The 22,171-nt window shown below is 34.8% G+C and overlaps 2 protein-coding genes and 1 long non-coding RNA gene across 5 annotated transcripts; 1 reads left to right on the top strand and 2 right to left on the bottom strand.

The window, feature by feature from the left end:
• Nucleotides 1-11,011: 11,011 nt before the first annotated feature.
• LOC122017728 lies at nt 11,012-15,853 on the bottom strand. 3 transcript variants are annotated; one of them, XR_006121436.1, is made up of 5 exons: nt 15,588-15,853; nt 12,028-12,101; nt 11,620-11,789; nt 11,399-11,511; nt 11,012-11,224 (listed from the first exon to the last, which is right to left on the bottom strand). It is a non-coding gene; the product is annotated as an uncharacterized LOC122017728 (long non-coding RNA). The 3 variants fall into 3 exon arrangements; XR_006121434.1 differs by having other exon boundaries at nt 11,012-11,789; XR_006121435.1 differs by lacking the exon at nt 15,588-15,853 and having other exon boundaries at nt 11,399-11,789; nt 12,028-13,158.
• Nucleotides 15,854-16,237: 384 nt separating this feature from the next.
• On the top strand, nt 16,238-16,947 carry LOC122015949. The gene is made up of 2 exons (XM_042573060.1): nt 16,238-16,352; nt 16,425-16,947. Exon 2 carries the CDS (start codon nt 16,455-16,457, stop codon nt 16,824-16,826), a length of 372 nt encoding a protein of 123 aa, XP_042428994.1. The 5' UTR covers nt 16,238-16,352; nt 16,425-16,454; the 3' UTR covers nt 16,827-16,947.
• A 224-nt stretch (nt 16,948-17,171) lies between these two features.
• LOC122015948 (tubulin alpha-2 chain) lies at nt 17,172-19,681 on the bottom strand. Its single transcript, XM_042573059.1, has 4 exons — nt 19,459-19,681; nt 18,537-18,771; nt 18,065-18,435; nt 17,172-17,991 (listed from the first exon to the last, which is right to left on the bottom strand). Exons 1-4 carry the CDS (start codon nt 19,549-19,551, stop codon nt 17,338-17,340), a joined length of 1,353 nt encoding a protein of 450 aa, XP_042428993.1. The 5' UTR covers nt 19,552-19,681; the 3' UTR covers nt 17,172-17,337.
• Between the last annotated feature and the right edge of the window lie 2,490 nt (nt 19,682-22,171).

Here is a 22,171-nt window from a genome sequence, read left to right as displayed (position 1 = left end):
CGAGGAGCGCGCTAATTGGCCGGACCTATGTCACGGTCCGGGCGCCCGGAGCATCCTATATATGGAGGTCTCACCCTGGAGCAAAATACACCAACGTCTTCCAACGACTGCTCTACTGCGTTGTGCTCCTGCGACGCTGCGACGCTACAAAGCCTCTCCGACAACCTGTGGCTCAAGCTTTGTTTTCTTATTGTTGTCGGTATTTTCCTTATAATAGTTCTTGTACTTACTATTGTAATCAATTTTCAAACTATTAGTGATTGCCCAACAAAAGCACTCAACGAGTGCGAGCCTTAGAGTAGGAGTCGACCAAGGCTCTGAACCAAGTAAAACTGGTTCATGTTAGCATTGTTTTGTGCTTTTTCCACTACGTACTCTTAAACGAATTTGAAATCGCTATTCACCCCCCTCTAGTAGGTCTACGATATAACAATAATGGTGTAGCAGCTACTCAGAATGATAGCTGCTACAACTCTGTAGCAGCTAAATCTACGATTAGCTGTTACAACATTGCAGCAGCTACTTGAAACGATAGCTGCTACAACGCTATAGCAGCTAACTCGACGGTTAGCTACTACAACGTTGTAGCAGCAAACCATCAAGGTGGCTGCTACAGTGTTGTAGTAATTACTTGTAATGTTAGCTGCTATAACGTTGTAGCAGCTACTTGGAAAGATAGCTGCTACAACGCTGTAGCAGCTACTTGGAATGTTAATTGTTATAATGTTGTAGCAGCTATTTAGTTTCTGCTATGTGTTGTATACAGACTGCACAGTGGCTGAGTGAGCTAAGAGGGCGAGCAGACTTTCAACCGGTCTGGCGAGCAGAGAGGCTGAACGAGCTTTTGTCGGACGATCGAAGTGACCAGGCGAGCTAAGCATCCGGGCGGACGAAGCCTAGAAATTGACCGGGTGAGTGCGTTGAGCGAACCGAAGAGCCTCTTTCCTCTTCACCTTTTCTCCATTCGCACATATCCAACAGAAGATTTGGCATATGTAGTTGGTACTTTTAAAGTTTTATTTCACTTTAATACTAGATCTTGATAAATATAGCTGCTATAATTATCTTTATTTTTGTAGGTTCTTACAACATGCCCTTTGAATAATGAAGCTAGGTTTACCAAACTCTCAGCTAGCGATAATTTTCTTTCTACTCTGATTCTTATACTATTAGTCCATTAATCATCTGAAAACTATTACATAAAGTCTCCCTGTGTGTAGTAACAAATTCATTAATCCATTGATCTTGCTTTCATCCCCGATCCCTAATTCTACCATTAATGAATTGATGGGTCTCCAAAAATCTATTAATTTCAAATTATATAAGTGACCATTGAATTATTAATAGGGATTGGAGCTTGTTAGCTGCATCGGCAATAGCACAGATACACGTTGTATGATTGTAGCACCTCACTTCTCTAGAGTTGCTGCTACAATGTGTAGCAGTTAATCCGCAGTAACTGCTACATAGTGTAGCAGCTACTTATGAGAAGTTGCTACACGTTGTAGCAACTTACTTTAATACTGGATCTTGATAAAGTTCGGCTTATAATTGTCTTTGTTATACTAGATCTTGATAGGTAGCTGCTACAACATGATGTCCATGTAGTAGCAGTTATAGACCAACAACTGCTACAACATCAACTTAATTAAAATTGAATTTCACCGACTCCTTCCGTTGCATTTAATGTGTTATCTGGAAATGATTTTTTCAGTTGTTACAATAGTGTTTATGACTACCACACACTAGCTGCTACAACGTGGACCTCATGTTCTTTGTTCGCGAGCTTGATCAAGACTCATGAGTCCTCTTTAATTTACCATATCATGATATGACAACATACTTAAGAAATAAATTATGAATAATATATACAAAATAATTTTATTGGGTGATTAAAAATATTAGAGAACAAATTCAAGCACGGTGTTTAACATCTACCCACAGAATAATCGCAATAGCTAGTTGGCAGTAGCTGCTACATCATGTAGCAGCTACTCAGGAGTAAGAAAACAAGGTGTAGCAGCTATAAAATACATTTATACTTTTTTTTAACAAAATGTTGTCAATAAATTTACATTTCAATTACATCGTAAGTTTAATATTAAACACAGTGTTCAGAACCCCCATGAACACTCACATTGTTCTCATAAGTTGTACAACATCATTTTCATATTGGCCAAGCTGCGTCCACAGTCTTCTCCATGAGCGATCACCCTTAATCAATGTACAGGATGTTGTGAACACCAAACAGCTTCTATTATTTTCCATGTCCCTCACATCCTTTAGTTGTGGCTGGGAAAAGTTCATCAAGGAGATTATCCTCTCCCTAATCCAGGAGTATTCCTCAGGGCATTGCTGAGGCTCTTCATCAACAACACGGAATATTGGGCGAACTTAAACCACTCCATGAGCCCTGTAGCAACTGCTACACAGTGTAACAGCTACTCTTGAGAAGCTGCTACACATTGTAGCAGCTTCTGACGACTAGCTGCTTCAATGTGCTGCAGTAGCTACTACAACGTGTAGCAGCTTCTAACTATTTATTCATTAACTGATACTACGTGTAGAACCTCATTTAATTGATCTAAATAAAAAACTAAGATTGCTATGATCTATTAATGGTTGAAAATGCAGAGTAACATCTTGTTGAGCGTAAACAAAGAAAGATCTAGTACAACGTTGTAGCAGCTAACATTCCAACTTAGATGCTACAAGTTGTAGCAGCTACATGGACAATTAGCTGCTATAAGGTGTAGCAGTTATTTGTCAAAGTAGATGCTACAATGTGTAGCAGCAAAGCAAAAGCGCTGTAGCAGCAAAAAATAATTTTAAATAATTTTTTACCAAGTTGATATATAGATACAAAAATATGTTTAGGAGTAATATCTGCTAGAAAATGTAGCTACTAAAAAAATAACTTACCAAGTGGCTGCTACACGTTGTAGCAGCTACATGGACAGTTAGTTGCTACAAGGCGTAGCAGTTAACTGTCGAAATAGCTACTACAACTTGTAGCGACATTCGATGTCCAAGTGGCTGCAAGCGTTTGTAGCAGGCGTCGGCCTTGCACGTCATAGCATAAATCCTTCCTTCCTTCTACGACCATCATTCCAAGTTAGCTGCTACAAGTTATAACAGCTACATGGACAATTAGCTGCGAAGTAGCTGCTATAACGTTTAGTAGTAAAGTAAAGGCGTTCCATCAGCAAAAATAATTTCAAATAATTTTTTACCAAGTTAATATACATCAACTTAAATATTTTTAGGGATAATATCTGTTAGAAAATGTAGCTGCTACAAAAACAACTTACCAAGTGGCTACTACATAGTGTAGCAGCTACATGGACAGTTAGCTGCTACAAGGTGTAGTAGTTAACTGTCGAAGTAGCTGCTACAATGTGAAGCAGCTACCTTTCCAAGTGGCTGCAGCCTATAGGGGTTTGTAGCAGGTATCGTCCTTGCACGTTATAGCATTAATCCTTCTAATATATGTTTGGATCACGGTGGGGAATAACAAATTAAAATGAAACGAATTACCATTAGGTATGAAATGGAAGAAATTAAAGACGTTGTCCTTATGATCGAGAACGGAGAGAGGTGGTAAGCACAACAGTAGCTGTCAGACGTGGCATTGTCGATGAAGGAAGAGACGAGAGAGAGAGAGAGAGTGGCGAGATAGAGAGCGGTGAGATAGAGAGCAGTGAGCCAAGTAGCTTGCAGCGCCTTTACTTTTCTTTCCCGACAGGAGCGCGAGGTCTGACGGGCGACGAAGAAGGAAGGCGCGAGAGAGGGAGTGGCGAGGGAAATTTAGAAATTGGAAATTTTCGCTCGGTGATATAGTACTGGTACCACCAAACCAGCATCATCTACCTTGGTGCTAGTGGTGTTGGCACCATCTTGGCAAGGCCAGCCTTGACTTTTGGGGGCCTTTGGTGAAAAGAGAAAAAGAGACCTTATAAGAATTTTTTTACTAACGTAAAATTTGAATAGAGTTTAATAGAAAAACTTGAAAAATAATATATTTTATTTAAAATATGATAAACTCCATACAAAATGTATTTCTCAAGATTCTCCAAAAAATGTAATACCGTATAAAATATATTTCCCAAGCTTCTTCAAAAAAGTGTAATACCTACAAATACAAAAACAAAACAAGTATCAAATAATCGTTGAAAAAATCTAGATCTTCTAGCATTTAATGAAGCAAAATCATTAATAAGGTCTTCCAAATCAAGTTTTTCTAACACCTCATTTTCAATACATAAAATTGTCAAGTCATTTAATCTTTCTTGAAACATAGTTGAACGCAAGTACAATTTTATCAATTTTAGTTTAGAAAAACTTCTTTCTGCTTATGCTACAGTAACTGGTATAGTTAACAAAACTCTATAAGCAATGGAGATATTAGGAAAACAATATAAGACTTTTACAAACTCAAGAACTTCAAAAGCTGATTTTGTTTCTATTGGTAAACACATTTGTAGCACTTGCAATTGAGAAAATAAATCATCAGCATCAATATTAGACTTGTCATTATATTTTGGAGCAACTTGAAGATTATCACAACACTCATGCAATCTATTATCATCCATTGAAAGTAACTTTTTAGGATTGAATAAAAAATCAAAAATATTTTCAAAGATTTCCAATCGTTCAAATCTACTTTTTAAAGAGGAAATAGCAATATCAACGACAACAAAAAATAATAATTAATCCTAAAAGATTTCTCAGTAGATTGTGAAATTTCTTCATGACAATTTTCATTAAATTATTTCTTTCTATGAGTTGTACGTTTTGAGGAAAAATAGGATCAATTTCTATTTTAGATGCAATCTCTTTCTCTAATGTCATAACAGATTGGAAATCTTCCTCCCTATATCTTTTAAAATAAGAAATCAATCCACTCAAAATCTTTATTGCAATGTCAGTTTGCATATCTTTAGATTGCAACATTTTACTAATCAATTCAATTTTTTTAAAATATTATGTCATATAGTCATGCCCAACAAAAATTCAAAACTTTCAAGTTCATATGTTACTATAGATTCAGCCTCACTCCTAGTCTTAGCATCTTGACTAACTTTTGATAATTCATATAAAGCTTCTCTTATCTTATTTGGCTGAGTTATTATGGCTGTGATACTATTAACATGACTTTTCCATCTTGTTGTTGACAATGACTTTAGAGTTAATTAATAAACATAATCTTGTAAAATCTTCTACCTTTTTAGAACTAGCAAATAACGTATATATGCATTGCATAACTCCAAAAAATGACACAACCTTAACACAAGAATTTGCCATATCACAAATTATTAAATTAAGAGAATTACAATCACATGACATATAAAATGCTTTTGGATTTATTTCAAGAAATCTCTTTTGTACACCTTGATTTTTACCTTTCATATTAGAACTATTATCATAACCTTGCCCCCTCACATTATGAATATCAAGTCCAAGGGTTTTTAAAACATATTGTAATTCATTAAAAAGTTCTAACCCAGATGTATCATCCACTTTCAAAAACTCTATAAAATACTCATTTACCTTTATAGGACAAGCTAACACATTGACATATTGAATTATCAAAGTCATTTGCTCATGGTGACTTGTATTTGAAGTACAATTAAATATCATTGAAAAATATTTTACCTCTTTTTTCCAATTATAGTACTTCTTACTTTAGAACCTAATATAAAAATCAACTCATTTTGAATCTTATGACTAAGGTAATGATAATGAATCTCATTATTTTAAATGCGTCTAAAATACTTTTGTATTACCAAATCAAATTTTGCAATTAATTCAAGTAGTCCCAAAAAAGTTACCGTTACTATCTTGGTAAATTTTTTTTTCATTATCCTCAGAAAAAGCTAAATTACGCTTAGCAAAACATTTCACAACAAAAATAATTCTTGCTAAAACAAGTTTCCAATATTCTTTCTCTTTCTTAATTTGCACTTGGATCTCTTTATCAATTGTTTTATTCTTTTTCAATCTAATTTCCAAATCAATCCAAGTTCTCATGTTAGTAATATGCTCAATATCATTCTCATGTTGTCTAACTCTATCACTTAAACTTTTCCAATCATTAAGACCTTCATTTGCTGGCAAACTTTTATTTTTCACTGATTTAAACAATTTGCAACAAAAACAATATACTTTGTTTGCATCTTTTGAGTATACAAGTTATTTTCTATATTGATTCTCTCCATTTGGTAATTTCTCTTATGTAATAAGAATATGAAAAATGTCTTGAAAGCTCATTTACAGTAAACTTAAGATTACTCTCTTATAGGACCTTTTTCTACCAAAAGATCTCTTATTTTATTATCAATGTTATCCCAAGATCTTAGATCATACATATCCAAAACATGACCAGCTTTATCTAACTCATTTTCATTCTCAATTATAATATCAACTTCTACATTCAAATCATTATCATCATTTTTTCTTAATTTTTCTTACTCATTCGTTGCATGATTATTATCATCATTATCTATCAATTCTTTCTGCTCATTGATTGCATGATCATTAAGTTCTTCTTGATTACTCAGTTGTTGCTCATAATTATTTAGTTCTTCTTGACTTTCTTTTTGTAATTCATCAACTGGATTTTCAATTGAAGAGCTAGCTTTAAAAAATTTATAAAGAACACCTTTCTGAGTTTTAATAATCTATTCCACTTTTTTTTCTTTTGTTTATTTTCTAACTCCCAGATTGATATTTCTTTGAAAACATGGTTGTAATACAAATTGCAAGTGTAAAAATAAAACACGCAAAACCAGTAACAAAGCTAGCAAGTAGCAATGAAACAAAGAGTCAAAGACAAGTAGTGAAAACAATAGTAAAAGAGCAATAAAACCTTGTTTGTGTTTGAAGCAATCGATAAATGCTGCCTTTGCAATAATTTCCAGTCGAACCATAGATCTAAGGCAAGGATCACTGAGAGGTGGAACTCGAGGCAATTTTTACCCTTCGAGCACAAATCCAAACTCTTTTTCCTTAGAGGAACTCAAACATGAGTCACTGTCTCGCTGACTTGATCAAAAATATTTTCCAAAAATAAAAAGAAAAGAAGAAGACATCACAGCCAGATCAAATCATCCAGAAACCAAAGCTATGAAAGGAAGAAAGGAAATCAATAAATCACCTCCACTGTGGCTGAAAATTCTCAAAGATGGTCTCTAAAGCTTGTTAATAGTGATCAGATTCAGAAGCTGACAATTTTTACTCTTCAAGCATAAATCAAAACTATATTTCCCCAGATGGAATTGTGTTTGGCAACTCTCTTCCTCTAAAACAGACATCTTTCTTGATTTACAAGATCTCCCACAGAGTGCGGACCTATAGTTGTGAGGACAGAACCACGAGACCATGATCGAGAAGACGAAAAGAAGAATCTCGCAAAACAATAGTGCGAAAAGCATAATGGAATTAAGAGGCAGTGCCAGGCGGAGCTTCCCCTTGTTTTTTTTTTCATTACGCCTTATCACTATTTCAAAGGTTCAAAGCCCAAAGGACAAAAGTTATGAAACGTTCAATATCACTATGTTGCCTTGGAAAGGAAATATCATCGCCCTTAGTGACATGCTTCAGGGCCAACCCTGCACCTTGGTGTTGGCACCACCTTAGTGTTGGTTTGTAAAATTCAGCACTAAGGCGATGATAGTGGTGTTGGCACCACTAAACCAATACCAAGGTGGATGGTGTTGGTTTGGGTGTGCAAGCACCACTAGTATCATCTTAATGTTGGTTTTTACAAATCATCACCACATTGCATGTAATTAAAGAAGAGAGAAAAGAGTTGTTGCATGCAGATGAGAAGGGAAAATAAAAAAAATAAGTTTTGGCTATGTTAGATCATCCACGTCAGATGTCGCTCACAGTCTCTCATGTAATGGATCCATTAAACTATTATGCTAATGTTAGGTTATTCCCTAGAAGGAATGTGTTGTAGGGTCCGATTGTAACGTTTCGGGAAGGACCGGTACATTTCCAGAATTCAGATGTAGTGCTAAATATGCAAGAGTTCATGTTACAAGGTTCAACTGTAATATATCAGCAAGAACCGCTACATCTCCATGAAAACTTGGATATATTGTTAAATAGGCAAACGTTTTCACTGCATAGGTTGGATATGAACAAATATGATAGGAAAACCAATAGTCTAAGATTTGAATCATGGAGCATAGAAACCCTCACTGGTAAATCAATGGAGGTAGTATATATGATGATTAGGAGAAGAATTAGTATTTTGTGTGTACAAGAAACAAAATGGGTAGGCAAGAAGGAAAAGATAAAAGAGAACTCAGGTTTTAAGTTATAGTACACAATAAAGAGTAAAGCAAGAAATGGAGTGAGTATTGTTGTAGATAGTTTGTTAAAGGATGAAGTTGTAGGAATAGTTAGAAAATGGGATCGAATTATAACCTTTAAGATAATAGTCACGAAAGAAACTATGAATATAATTAGCGTATATGTACTGCAAGCAGGATTAGATGAAGTTACCAAATCAAGATTTTGGGATGACTTAGATATAGTATTACAAAATATTGTGTCAAATGAAATGATTTTAATAAGAGGTGATCTAAATGGGCATGTCAGAGTGAAAAATGAGGAATATGAGAGGGGTACATGAGGGTTATGGGTTTGGGAAGAGAAATAAAGAAGGGAAAACTATATTAGATTTTGCGATAGCATATGACCTTATACTAGCTAATATATTTTTCAAAAAAAAAAAAAGAACGCTTAGTCACTTTCAAAAGTGAGAATAATAAATCATAAATTGATTTTGTTATGGCTATAAAGAAAGATAGAAAGATTGTAAGATCATCTCTAGAGAAAGTTTAACCATCCAACATATGTTAGTAGTGTTGGATATATGCCTCAAGCATAATATCAATAAAAAGAAAATATATATAACTCCAAGAATTAAGTGATGGAAGTTAAAGGATGAAAAATAAAATATATTTAAGAAGAAGATAATAGTACAAGTATTAGGTGAAATATACGGTGACTCTAATACAACATTAGATAAAATGGTATAAAAGTTAAAATAATAGTTATGAGAGTACCCGGTGAGTCAAAGGAACATGCATTACTAAATAAAGAATTTTGGTGGTGAAATGAGAAAGTACAAGAGAAAGTGAAAGAAAAATAAATAATTTATAAGGAATTATATATTTGTAAGAATGAGAAAAATTTTAAAAATATATATATAATAGCCAAGAAAGAGTTTAAGAAAATATTGAATGAATTAATGAATAAAACTTTTGAACAATTATATCAAAAATTGAATACAAAAGAAGGGGAAAGAGACATTTATAAAATAGCTAAAGTAAGATAAGAGATCTTATCCAAATAAAATGTATTAAAAATGAATGTTATAGGGTACTAGTAAACGACGGAAAAATAAATAGTGGTGGAAGAGGTATTTTCATCAACTTTTTAATGAACGTTTATATGACCAATTTAACTTATGTAATTTAAATAGGTCAAATGAGTATAGAAATTTAAATTTTTATCTTAGAATTCAAATTTCAGAAATAAAACAAGTTTTAAATGAGATGCACAATGAAAAAGTCGTTAAACCAGATGATATTCCGAAAGAGGTATGAAAGTGTCTATAGAAACAAGGTATTAAATTACTTACAAAATTATTTAACATGATATGTAAAATGAAAAAAATATTTGATTAATAGAGGATAAGTACTCTAGTTCTGTTATATAAGAATAAGGAAAACGTACAAAATTATGCAAACTATAGGGGTATTAAACTAATGAATCATACCATGAATCTTTGGGAAAAAAATAATAGAAAAGAGATTAAGGAAGAAGACTATGGTAACTAAAAATCAATTAGGTTTCATGCTTGGAAGGTCGACAATAGAAGTTATACATCTTCTTAGACAACTATTTGAAAAATATCAGGAGCAAAAACAAGATCTACACATGATATTCATTGACTTGAAAAAAAAACCTAGATAGAGTCTTAAGAGAAATTATATGAAGAATTCTAAAAAAAAAAGATGTTAGTGTAATATATATTAAACTAATTAAGGATATGTACGAGGATGTAACGACAAGAGTAAAGATTTCAGACGGAGTAATTAAAACATTTCCAATTAAGATAATGTTACATTAATGATCAACTCTAAGTCTTTATCTTTTTACACTAATTATAGACGAACTCACTACACGCATTCAAGATACAGTACTATTGTGCATGTTGTTTGGATATTATTTTGGTAGATGAAACACGTGAAGGAATAAATGCTAAACTAGAATCTTGACAGGAAACACTAGAAGAAAAATATTTTAGACTTAGCAGAATAAAAATAGAATATATATAATTTAAGTTAGCAAAATTGGATGTAATATGATAATTATTAAGATAAAAGATAATGAGTTGTCTAGAACCGAAAGTTTTAAATATTTAAGATCATTTTTATAAAACGATTGAGGGATTGAGAGAGATATCTTACATATAATACAAACAGAATAATTGAAATGGAGAAAAGCGTCAAGTATTTTATATGACCGTAAAATAATTTTAAAATTTCAAAAAAAAATTATTCAAAATTATAATTAGACCTACGATGTTATATAAAACTAAATACCGAACATTAACTGGAAGACATGATTGTGAGTTGGGTTGGGAGAAATTTGATTGTTGACTTGGGAGTTAAAAAAAATGAAAAACAATAATCCGCAAATATATTTATAAATAGAGAAAAAATTCTCCAACATAAAAATCTTTTTATAATTTTTATTTCCTTAGCATTTTAATAGTAGAACCAGCTCAAAAATTAAAGGGAAACATCCATCATTTACTATCACGTCGCTTACCAAAAAAATCAAAAAAAACTTGATCTTACAATGGCGGTGAGAAAAAAAAAAGATATATAACTAAATTATATATAAATTTTGAATAAAAACATTGGAATAAGATTAGAGCATCAATTCTCTCAATATGCGCATAACAGACACAACCAGCCAGCTCTAATATCACTTGAATAAAGCGTGATTATATTGTCAATTAACAGCCAACGGCGTTTGTTATTTATTACAAATATAAAATTTAAAATTAACCAAAAATCAATTAAATAGGATGAAGAACAACGAAACTCAGGTGACTGAAAGGCGTTCAACAGTTCAACTCTCCAACGTTTATAGCAATTCTGTTAGTTCATTTCAGAAAACTGTTGCGTACCTGCCTCTGTAGGAAATAAACAGCATCCAGTCAGGCAACGGTACAAACACTTGGATTACATAAGAAATAATGCGAGCAAAAGTTTACTCTAACGATTGATTTCAAGACCACATCACTCGTGATATTCAAATCTTTAAATTCCGTAAAAATATCACATTAACATAGTCAGAGATAAGGTACCGTTAGATCCTAAAGTGATCTTGAGATCCATGTTCCAGAGCCTCTAGATAAGTCTTGCAAATAGCTATATACTTTAGCTCAATGGTGAAATCCGTTCCATGTAGCTAACCCAACTAGTAGGGAAAAATAGCTATAGATCAGACCATTGATTTCATATCATGGACCTCTAAATCATTTTCAATCACTGTTTGATGGCATGGTAAACACTTTCAGTAACTTACAAAAGCTACAATTTTGAGAGATCCAAACTGTTTCCATCAGCGGATATTAAACCACCAATTTAGCCGTTAGGTATTTTTTGCTCACTGCAAGCAAATACTAAGTCGAGAACTAGATCACAGTTGTTTCTTTCAGTAGGGATTTGTGACCGTCATGAGGAGAACCCCTATTTCTGAAAAAAAAAAAAAAAAATCAGAGTGACTAGGATTTACAGAAAAATATCAATTTGAAGTTTCAAATGGATACAAAAGGCAAGAAGGAAATAAATAGCTCTCTTACTAGAGCAATGGTAAATTTCTTCTGACCTTCAGCAAATGGATGTTTGCTCAGGTCAATCTGTTGTATTTTAGATGCAAAGATCTTTTAATTAATGCTTTTAGCAGGTAAGAGAACATAGAGAGAAAACTTACAATGACTCGAAACGAGGGCATATTCTCCTGAATCCAGTGCGACATCAATCCACTGAATCACCCATTTTTGCCACCTTTTACACCCCAAATCAAATCATATAAAAAATCAGTTCATATAAATCTCTGAAAGAGCAACAGTTTCAATAGAAAGGGAGAAGAAAAAAATGTCCGGTGCAACATAAGATTACCATGATTACTTCGTTGTGATATCCATCAATTCCTACAGACATAAACTTAATAATAAAAGTTTACAATAGTGTCTGCCTAATGGTGAACCGTTACCAAACTATGATATATTTCAATAAATAAAGTAAGAAATTTCCTAAGGGAAGCAAGAAAATAAAAGGAAACTAAAAAATAAATATCACATGTGCCTGTCGATCCCAGTTGAGAACACATTTTCACTATCTATTTTATTTTTCAAGTATCAAGTAGAAAACAAGCTAACTGTTCTTTCCCACCTGCTCAATCTCTAAACACGGTTTCACTTAGAGAGGCAAAGAAGAAAAGCAAAAGTCATGTGCTTAATGTTAGATAGATACAACAAAGAAAAATACAATTCTGTTCAAAAGATATATCATACAGCAATTAAAAACTAAAGAAAAAAAAACAACAAGTTGGCAGAGGAAAAACAAAATAAAACAAGTGATTTTCTCCTAGGGAAAAAAATCTTAGTCTTTCATCTAGGTTAATCAAATTCTATGCCTCAAGATACAACTGGAGCTAGCCTCTATTGAAAGCATGAAGTGGAAAGCTCTGACATAGGTAAGAACCCAAAGCAGCAATTCTGATTCTGTGAGAGATAACTAGACAGACACTTTTTTGTGCTGCTCCAAGAGCGAGGTCAACTCTCATGTAAATTAAGAAATATCCCAACTTGACTCAAATCCAAAGGCTACTAAGTAAAATAGAATCAAAATAACGATCAACTGAGCTTAACCAATACAATAAGCATGCTAAGTCCCCTCAATCCCTAGCTTATTCTTGGGGGCGTTTGGTTTATTAGGGTAATAGGAGTGGGGAATGGGAATGGGAATCATTGATTCCCATTGTTAATGTTTGGATTATAGGAATAGGAATACAAATAAGGGAATGAATCCTTGAAATTGGGTAATAACTCATTCCCATATACCCCCCTTCAATGAGTCATTACCCTATTTTCATCAATCAAAATATTCCCTTATTCCAAAAATACCCTTGACTTAAAACTAAAATTTTCTCCATTAATATCAAATATCAAAATATATTTATTTATTTTTTCTTTCATATCACTTATCTCTCCTTATTCTCTCTCATTATATTTTCTCTCTCATCATAGTTTCTCTCTCATCATTTTATCACACACTTTCTCTCTCCTTAATCTCTCCTATCACACTCTCTTCCTCTTTTTTTCTCATTACACTTTCTCTCTCATCATACTTTCTCTCTTCTCAATCTCTTCCATCGCATTCTCTTCCTTCTTTTTTTCCTCATCACACTTTCTCTCTCATCATGCTTTCTCTCTCCTCAATCTCTCCCATCACACTCTTTTTTTTCTCATCATACTTTCTCTCTCCTCAATCTCTCTTATCACACTTACTCCTTTTTTCCTCAACACACTGTCTCTCTTATCATACTTTCTCTCTCCTCAATCTCTCCCATCATATTCACTGTTCTCTTTTTCTCTCACCATACTTTCTCTCTCCTCAATCTCTCTCATGACACATTCTCTCCTCAATCTCTCTCATGACACATTCTCTCCTCATTTTTTTCTCACTATATTTTCTCTCTCTTCATCCTCTCCTATCATACTTTCTCTCACATCATATTTTCTCTCATCATGCTCTCTCCAATCACTTCTCTCTCTTCATTCTTTCTTATCACACTTTCTCTCTCTTCATTCTTTCTTATCACACTTTCTCTCTCATAATACCTTCTCTCTCATTATTTTCTTTCATCATATTTTCTCTCACATTCATCTTTCTCTCACATCTAATTTTTTCTCGTATTTTCCTTTAAGGGTAAAAAATGAAACTTTGATTTATTCCGATAGAAGATATACAACTAACCAAACATTACTTTTAAGAGTGATATCTATGCTCATACCCATTCCCATTCCACAATACAATGATTCACATTCCGATTCCTATTCCTAGGAAAGAACCAAACGCCCCGTTAAGAGTAAAAAAATCTCAATTGTAGATCAACTACTTATGAATAATAATCCATTATTGGATTAATTTGAAAAGGACAAAGACTCGATCAATATTTACCCATTAACATAAGTTTATAAAATAATAAAATAAAAATCTCAGAAATAAAACTAAGAGCCTAAATGTCCCTGTCAAATTTATTAAAATTAAGTATAATCATGTGATCGTATTAATAAGTCCACCCAAGAACATACATCGCATACCCTTGGAAAACCCTTGACGTAGAAACCTTAAACCCACCATGTGGGGCCAAAGGTTTGGAAGACGAAATTGGGTTTCCTTCTTCACAAACAATTTATTCAATTAGGGTTGGGATACTTCTCTTTAGAGAGTGCTCAACCACCCTTTAAGAGCACTAAAAACACTTATCTTTGCTTCTATCTTACACTTATACTAGAATGGAGGTATCCCCAGTTGTATTGTAAGGCGTAGAATCAGACTATAGCATAAACCCAATTCTCACTTTTGGACAAAGGCTACTCAGCAAAAAAATTTTATCTTCCAATTTTCTCCTTTTCCATTAATTTTAAATTATTGTATGATATCTATTACAGTTATTCAAAACAAAATAATAGTTTTATTTGTAGCAACATATCTAATAATCTAAGATGAGAATAGTTTTTCTATTCTTATAACACATGTTTCTGTTTAATACGTATTAGATTACAATATTATTATATCCTGATGTGCATAATTTAATCTTCTGATTTGTTTAAACCTACATTTGTTTATTTAATTACATTCATCCTAAATCTTTATTTTAATTAATTGTAATCTATCTGATTTGTTTAAACCTACATTTATTTATTTAATTACATTCATCTTAAATCTTTATTTTAATTAATTATACTCGAATTGATCTGATTCTATCTAAGCTAATTAAAGTTGCTTAACATTTTTCATGGTTATTCTGGTTAAATTCGTTTCATTTATACCATAACTTGTTTAATTGATTTCATATTTTATTCAATTAAATTCCTTTGTTTACATGATGATTGTGCTACCCTTAAATAATTGCAGAATAATATTTCATCAATTATCTATTGATAAAAATTGAAATTAATTCGATAGTTGGAATGTCTCCATCCTCACGTCTAACACCCCCTTCTAATGAAGCCTAAAGGACCATAAAATGTCAACCAATTGCGAAATCTGATAACGAAATTGCAAATCTCTAAAGAATTAGATTTCTTGATTATTATTCGACAACCTACACGAAGCATATAAGAAATCTTTAAAAGCAAAAGTAGACGCAAAGAAACACACATTCATGACAATATGCTGTGGGATTCTCACTTTGACTTCAACACAACAGATTATCCAAAGAAGAAAACTAAGAAGTGATCTCAAAAGGCATGATAGAGTTACCCCTGGAGAACTCGCAGCACGCTCTCATGCTAAGCGACAGATGGGACGTGAGGCGTGGAGCCACACCCAGCACCCAACTCTACGGATAACCTGCACGCGCCCCAAATCACCAACCTAGAGTGGGACCACTACGGCTTGGAAGACGGGCAGCGGCCACCGGAGTAACAAGGTACGGGCGGAAAAGCCCATTCAGCGGAGTGCGAAAGCAAGAGGCTCGCAGACCTAGAGAACGAGCCACTGAAAGCCATCTCAAGGAGGCGAGTGTTTCGAAGACGCTGTCTGTCGCGTCTTGTTAAAGCCGACGCGAGGATCCGATGTTAGTATAACAATGAATCCGATCCGTTAACAAGTATGGATCTAGCTCAAGATCCAAGCCCATTAACCAGACACATAATTTAATTAAAAATGAGAATATTTCATTTTGCTCGTAAAACCTTTTTTATTTGCTTTTAGAATCCAATTATACCTCCATTATTTGGAAATATAATAAACTACTTAATCTTAACAATATTTGTTTTTTTTTTAATTTTATAAACTATTGAGAAAAATATAGTACTAAAATTATAATACTTTGAACAATATGGGGCAATTGAAAAAATAAAAAATAAAAAATAAAATAAATTATTCTTATAAGATTTTCTTTAATCATGACCTCAATTGAAGGGATAAAGTTCTCACCGGCAGCCACTAATCCGCTTCCTCATCTTATCTTCCTGTTCTCATACAAAGCTCTTCCCCTTTCCTCACTTCAGCCACAGATCACAGGTAATGCAATCCCTAATCCTTCTTCCCCATTTAGTTTTTCCAAACCATTGATCTCATCGTCTTGTTCTGCAGATTGCGGATTCCTAGATCCACATCCCACCAATGGCCGCCGTCTCGTGTTCCGCAGCAACTCTCTCCGCGTGCGCCGCCGCCGTTTCGTGCTCCGGCGCGAGGAGGCAGCCCCGAGTGCGGTTCCTGGAAGGCCTGAACTCGTTCTCGGGGCTCAAGGCCGACAACGAGGTGTCGTCGCTCGGCCGGCCGGCGTGCGCCGCCCGATGCTTCGCGGAGCTCGCGACCGCTCTGCAGGCGCCGTCCAGGGGCGGGCGGAGCGGCGGCGGGGCGCTATCGGCGACCTGCAACGCCGCGGGGGAGATTTTCCAGATCGCGGTGATCATGAACGGACTGGTGCTGGTCGGGGTCGCGGTCGGGTTCTTGCTTCTGCGGGTGGAGGCATGGGTGGAGGAACAAGAGTAGAGAGTACGGACGTGCTGCAGCTTTTCTTCCCCGTATGTTAAAATGGTGGAAAGTGGTAACCATGTAATCTGTTGAATAACTACTAAAATCGATTTTTAATGAATGTAAGAAATTTCTTGAACCGGAGGCATTAAAAGGATGGGATATTCAAGGTAGGTTCTTCCAAAGTATTTCTGTGTTTCCGTTATCGACTGTATTACTTTGAGTCATGAAAGATTTAAAAATAAAACCAGTAATAACATAAATTATTCACATTTTAAAGTTTTGGATGTTTTATTGATTGTTCTATGGCAATGTAACCGTGAAACCAATCGAGTAAGCTGAACACAAACAAGTCGAGTAAGCTGAACACAACAAGTACTGAGTCCATATATTCAGAGAACGATAGAATATCTTATAGTAGAAACGACAGTGGCAAGGATATTGGATACTAAAACATACGATAAGAAAGATAGCTCGACACATCAGAGATGGGCGTGCTTCAAGAACACAAGGAGACTAGTGAACTCCATCAGTACTCATCATCTTCCCCTTCCTCGCCCTCAGCACACTCAGCACCAACCTCCTCGTAATCCTTCTCGAGTGCAGCAAGGTCCTCACGAGCCTCAGAGAACTCACCTTCCTCCATGCCCTCACCAACATACCAGTGCACGAATGCTCTCTTAGCATACATAAGATCAAATTTGTGATCAATCCGGGAGAAGACTTCAGCAACGCTGGTGGAGTTAGATATCATGCACACAGCTCTTTGCACCTTGGCCAGATCACCACCGGGAACAACAGTGGGCGGCTGATAATTGATGCCGCACTTGAATCCGGTCGGGCACCAGTCAACGAACTGAATGGTGCGCTTGGTCTTAATAGTCGCAACAGCAGCATTAACATCCTTGGGCACCACGTCTCCACGGTACATGAGGCAGCAAGCCATGTACTTTCCATGGCGAGGGTCGCATTTTGCCATCATGGAAGAAGGTTCGAAGGCACTGTTGGTGATCTCGGCAACGGAGAGTTGCTCATGGTAAGCCTTCTCTGCAGAGATGACGGGGGCGTAGGATGAGAGCATGAAGTGGATCCTTGGATACGGGACCAGATTAGTTTGGAACTCGGTGACATCAACGTTCAAAGCACCATCAAACCTCAGAGAGGCAGTCAAAGAAGAAATGACCTGAACAACATCAAATTAATCACAACTTCAAACAAAAAAGATTCCCTTTTACACCCGAAGCAGGAAATATCACCTGAGAAACGAGACGATTGAGATTGGTGTATGTGGGGCGTTCGATGTCAAGAGATCGCCTGCAGATATCATAGATTGCCTCATTGTCTAGGAGAACAGCCACATCAGTGTGCTCGAGAAGAGAGTGGGTGGACAGAACACTGTTGTAAGGCTCCACCACTGAGGTAGAGACTTGAGGAGATGGATAGACTGTGAAGCCCAGCTTCGATTTCTTGCCGTAGTCCACAGACAAACGCTCGAGGAGAAGAGAACCAAGCCCGGATCCAGTGCCTCCACCGACAGCATTGAAAACAAGGAAGCCTTGGAGGCCAGTGCAATTATCCGCTAGCTTCCTGATGCGATCAAGGCAGAGATCGACTATTTCTTTTCCAACTGAGATAAAAGGAAATAAAAAAACAATGTTATAAATTGAATTTCCAATGAACAAGAAATTGCTTAATGATAAAGAAGGCAGTGAAATGTTTGGCAATTACTGGTGTAGTGGCCTCTTGCAAAGTTATTAGCAGCATCTTCCTTTCCGCTGATAAGCTGTTCAGGGTGGAAGAGCTGACGGTAAGTGCCAGTTCTTACTTCGTCAATTACAGTAGGTTCCAGATCAAGAAAGATGGCACGAGGGACGTGCTTGCCCGCACCAGTCTCGCTGAAGAAGGTGTTGAAAGCGTCATCACCACCCCCAACGGTTTTGTCACTAGACATTTGACCATCAGGCTACAGATAATAGGATTAATGTTGGTAAGCAATAGAAAGCGGATCTCGCATAAATGTGATAACAGTCATCATACAGTATAATTTTATTTGTGCCTATAACATTAGCGAAAATGTAGAGCAAGCTGATTATTCCCTGGAACAACAGATATCATATTGATAAAAGCAAAATCTGGAACTATAATCCGTTCATATTAGCATAGGACCTCAAGTACCCTGTAAGAAATATCCTATTCCACTTGTAACTATAAAATTGTTGAGCCATCAGCGGATGCAGGCCAATATTTATTTAATAACTGAAAGACTCAAGAACAACTCACCAAGGATTCAGATCGTACAAGTTAATCAAGTAATCGAAAGTGAAAACAGAACTAAGTTGCTTTGACATCAGCTAATGAGGATCACTAGACCACAACAGGAAAAGATCTAAGCGATCTGCTATAAGAATGTCAATAGACAATAACAAAGCGCCAAGGCCATAACTAGAAAAAATCGAGACGCGAACATATATTCTAGGTTAAGGAGATCAACACACAAGCAGTACAAATCGGTCAACAAAAAAATGAGATCCAACAGCGTATCTCCATAAATATAAGTACATCTAACCCTTCTAAGACAAGAAGGTACAAGGTGACGAATAATGGTAAAATAATCCCCAGGCGAAACTAAGATCGGAGAGGGTAAACAAACCTGGATGCCATGCTCGAGACAGTAAAGCTCCCAGCACGCGTTTCCGACCTGAATACCGGCCTGGCCAATGTGGATCGAGATGCACTCTCTCATCTTCGCAGATCAGAAAACAAGCAAGCGCGAAGGGAGGAAAGAAGGGATGAACGGAGAGTAAACTTAGGCGTGTGCTAAGACGCCGTCGAATACCGATCGACCAAGGACAGCGGAATACCTTGCGTTGATCGCTCAATCCATTTAAATAGAGGCGGGTGGTGGTGGAGAGCATAGTTAGGGTTCCTGTTAACCGGGGCTTGCTAACCGCGGTTAGTTTACCCCAAATAGCGGTTGGGCCATGGGGTACTCGTGGTGCCGTGGAGACGGGTTAACCACGGACCACCCCCACCTACTATTTTAAACTAACCGTGGTTAGTTAGCCATATACATCGGTCCAACTTTCAACGGATAGAAGCCATTGGCCGCCTAAATTCGAATTTCAAATAATAACGGTTACTTTAGCAAAAGGCCATAAATTATGATAATTGAAAATAAATATTAGCTAGGAATTTCTCTTCTGCCGATGTATATGCTTAATAGACTTAGATCCTATTGAAATAGCAGTATCATTGCGTCATGCTCTCCGTTCAAATCATGCTTTTAGTTGGCACCAGGACTTTGGCAGAGATCCTCTGATTCATAATTTACGGATTAAGAATGATCCCTTACATAGGTTTAGATCATTTGAATGGATCTCACATATAAATAGATAGGGTCCTTTTAAACTATCTAATTCTATACAAGGGATCATCTTCTGATCCGCAAATTACGGACCAAAGGATCTTCTATCAGGCTTTGGTGGAGTCGTCCGGTTAACCAGGGCCGACTCTGAGACATGCCACCGGGGGCGAGAGCCAAGGACTCTCGATTTTTAGGGTTCTCTAAATTTGATATACATATATAATATATATTATATATACTTCGATTGTTTTAATAAAATCTTAAAAAATATATTTGATTAAATTATTTTAATAAACATTCATATATATATATATATTATTGAAATTTTTAATAAAATCCAAAAAATATATTTTTTCAATTAAAATTTAAGAAAAAATTTTAAAAAAAAAGAAAAGAGAGAAAAGGTAAATCATCCTTTTTTTTCTCTTTCTAAGATTTTATTTTTATACAATTCTTTCTTCATTAATTTATTTACAGAAGTCATAAGATTAGTAAAGTATGAATCTTGAATGTTAATTTTCTCCTTTCTTCTCGTTTGAATCTCTTCTAATTAAATTAAAAAAGTTTATTAATTTTAATTTCATCAACATCATCATTCATCAATATATAAACTTACAACGTAAGTTACCTGTTTATCTATATTTTTTCTTATTGTCAATATTCAATATTGATTTTTAATATTGTATTAAAGTCAATATTTTATGATTTTTCTTACCGATTTAAAAGAATTTAAATAAATCATCTCAATTTTAATCATCATAGAATAAGTTATATCGATTGCTTCAAGCACAAATCAGACTTTATTATTCTTTGACTATTATTTTCACTACTTGTGTTTGCTTCATTGTTAGCTTTGTTGTTGGTTTTGTGTGTTTTATTTTTACATTTAAAATTTGTAATACAAACATGTTTCTAAAAAAATATCAATCTTGGAATTAGAAAAGAAATAAAAGAAAAAGAGTAAAACAGATTATTAAAACCTACAAAGGTGTTATTCGTAATTTTTTTAAAGCTAGCTCTTCAATTGAAAATCCAGTTGATGAATTACAAGAAGAAAGTCAAGAAAAATTAAATAATCATGTAACAAATGAGCAACAATCGAGTAATCAAGGAGAATTAAATAATCATACAATCAATGAGCGAGAAAAATTGAGAGAAAATATAATGATTGATCATAATCATGCAACGAATGAGCATGAAGCATTGAGAGAAAATGATGATAATAATTTGAATGTAAATGGTTTGACAATTTTATGTATCGAAAATTAGGTGTTAGAAAATTTTGATTTTGAAGATCTTATTGATGATTTTGATTCTCAAAATGCTAGAAGATATAGATTTTTTCAATGATTATTTCATACTTATTTTTTTTATTTGTAAGTATTACACTTTTTAGAGAAATTTAGGAAACATATTTTGTCTGGTGTTCGTACTTTTTGAAGAATCTTGAGAAATAAATTTTGCATGGAGTTTACCATATTTTAAATGAAATATATTTATTTTTAATTTTTTCTATTAAACTATATTCAAATTGTATGTTAATAAAAATTTTTTTTATAGAGGTCACTTTTCTTTTCACTCAAGGGCCCCTAAAAATCAGGATTGGCCCTGCGGTTAACCAATTACTCAAGATTCTAATCCCAATTATAATGTACGCAAGCTCCGTTGGATTTGTGGGATAGGATTAATGGTGTTAGAGATTATTCGCTTGATTTGTGGAATAGGATTAATGGTGTTAGAGATTATTGGTGTGAGAAAATATTTATTAGGTGGGATATGATTTATAGTATAAGGATTAATGATATTATAAATAATCATTGGTTCTTTCAAGAGATTATTTATCATACCATTAATTCCTATTCCACTTACATTATTAATCCTATCTCACAAATCAAACGGAGCCGGCAGGGTATTCTTATTCCAATTAAGGACGTGGCCGATTTAGACGGATAAGGATAATCACGAGTACTTCTTTGATTATTTAATGGGCGAAAAGTGA

This window comes from Zingiber officinale, chromosome 8B, assembly GCF_018446385.1.
Source record: "Zingiber officinale cultivar Zhangliang chromosome 8B, Zo_v1.1, whole genome shotgun sequence".
In the NCBI taxonomy this organism is placed as follows: Eukaryota; Viridiplantae; Streptophyta; class Magnoliopsida; order Zingiberales; family Zingiberaceae; genus Zingiber; species Zingiber officinale.
This window is presented reverse-complemented; position numbering and strand designations above follow the sequence as displayed.

What these genes read in the sequence shown, in the direction of transcription:
- LOC122015948 (XM_042573059.1), bottom strand. Translation starts at nt 19,551, where the DNA reads ATGAGAGAGTGCATCTCGATCCACATTGGCCAGGCCGGTATTCAGGTC. An exon ending in TGCAAGAGGCCACTACACCA is followed by an intron (nt 18,436 to 18,536) that starts GTAATTGCCAAA and finishes CTTTTATCTCAG; the next exon opens with TTGGAAAAGAAATAGTCGAT. An exon ending in TCAATCGTCTCGTTTCTCAG is followed by an intron (nt 17,992 to 18,064) that starts GTGATATTTCCT and finishes GATGTTGTTCAG; the next exon opens with GTCATTTCTTCTTTGACTGC.
- LOC122015949 (XM_042573060.1), top strand. Translation starts at nt 16,455, where the DNA reads ATGGCCGCCGTCTCGTGTTCCGCAGCAACTCTCTCCGCGTGCGCCGCC.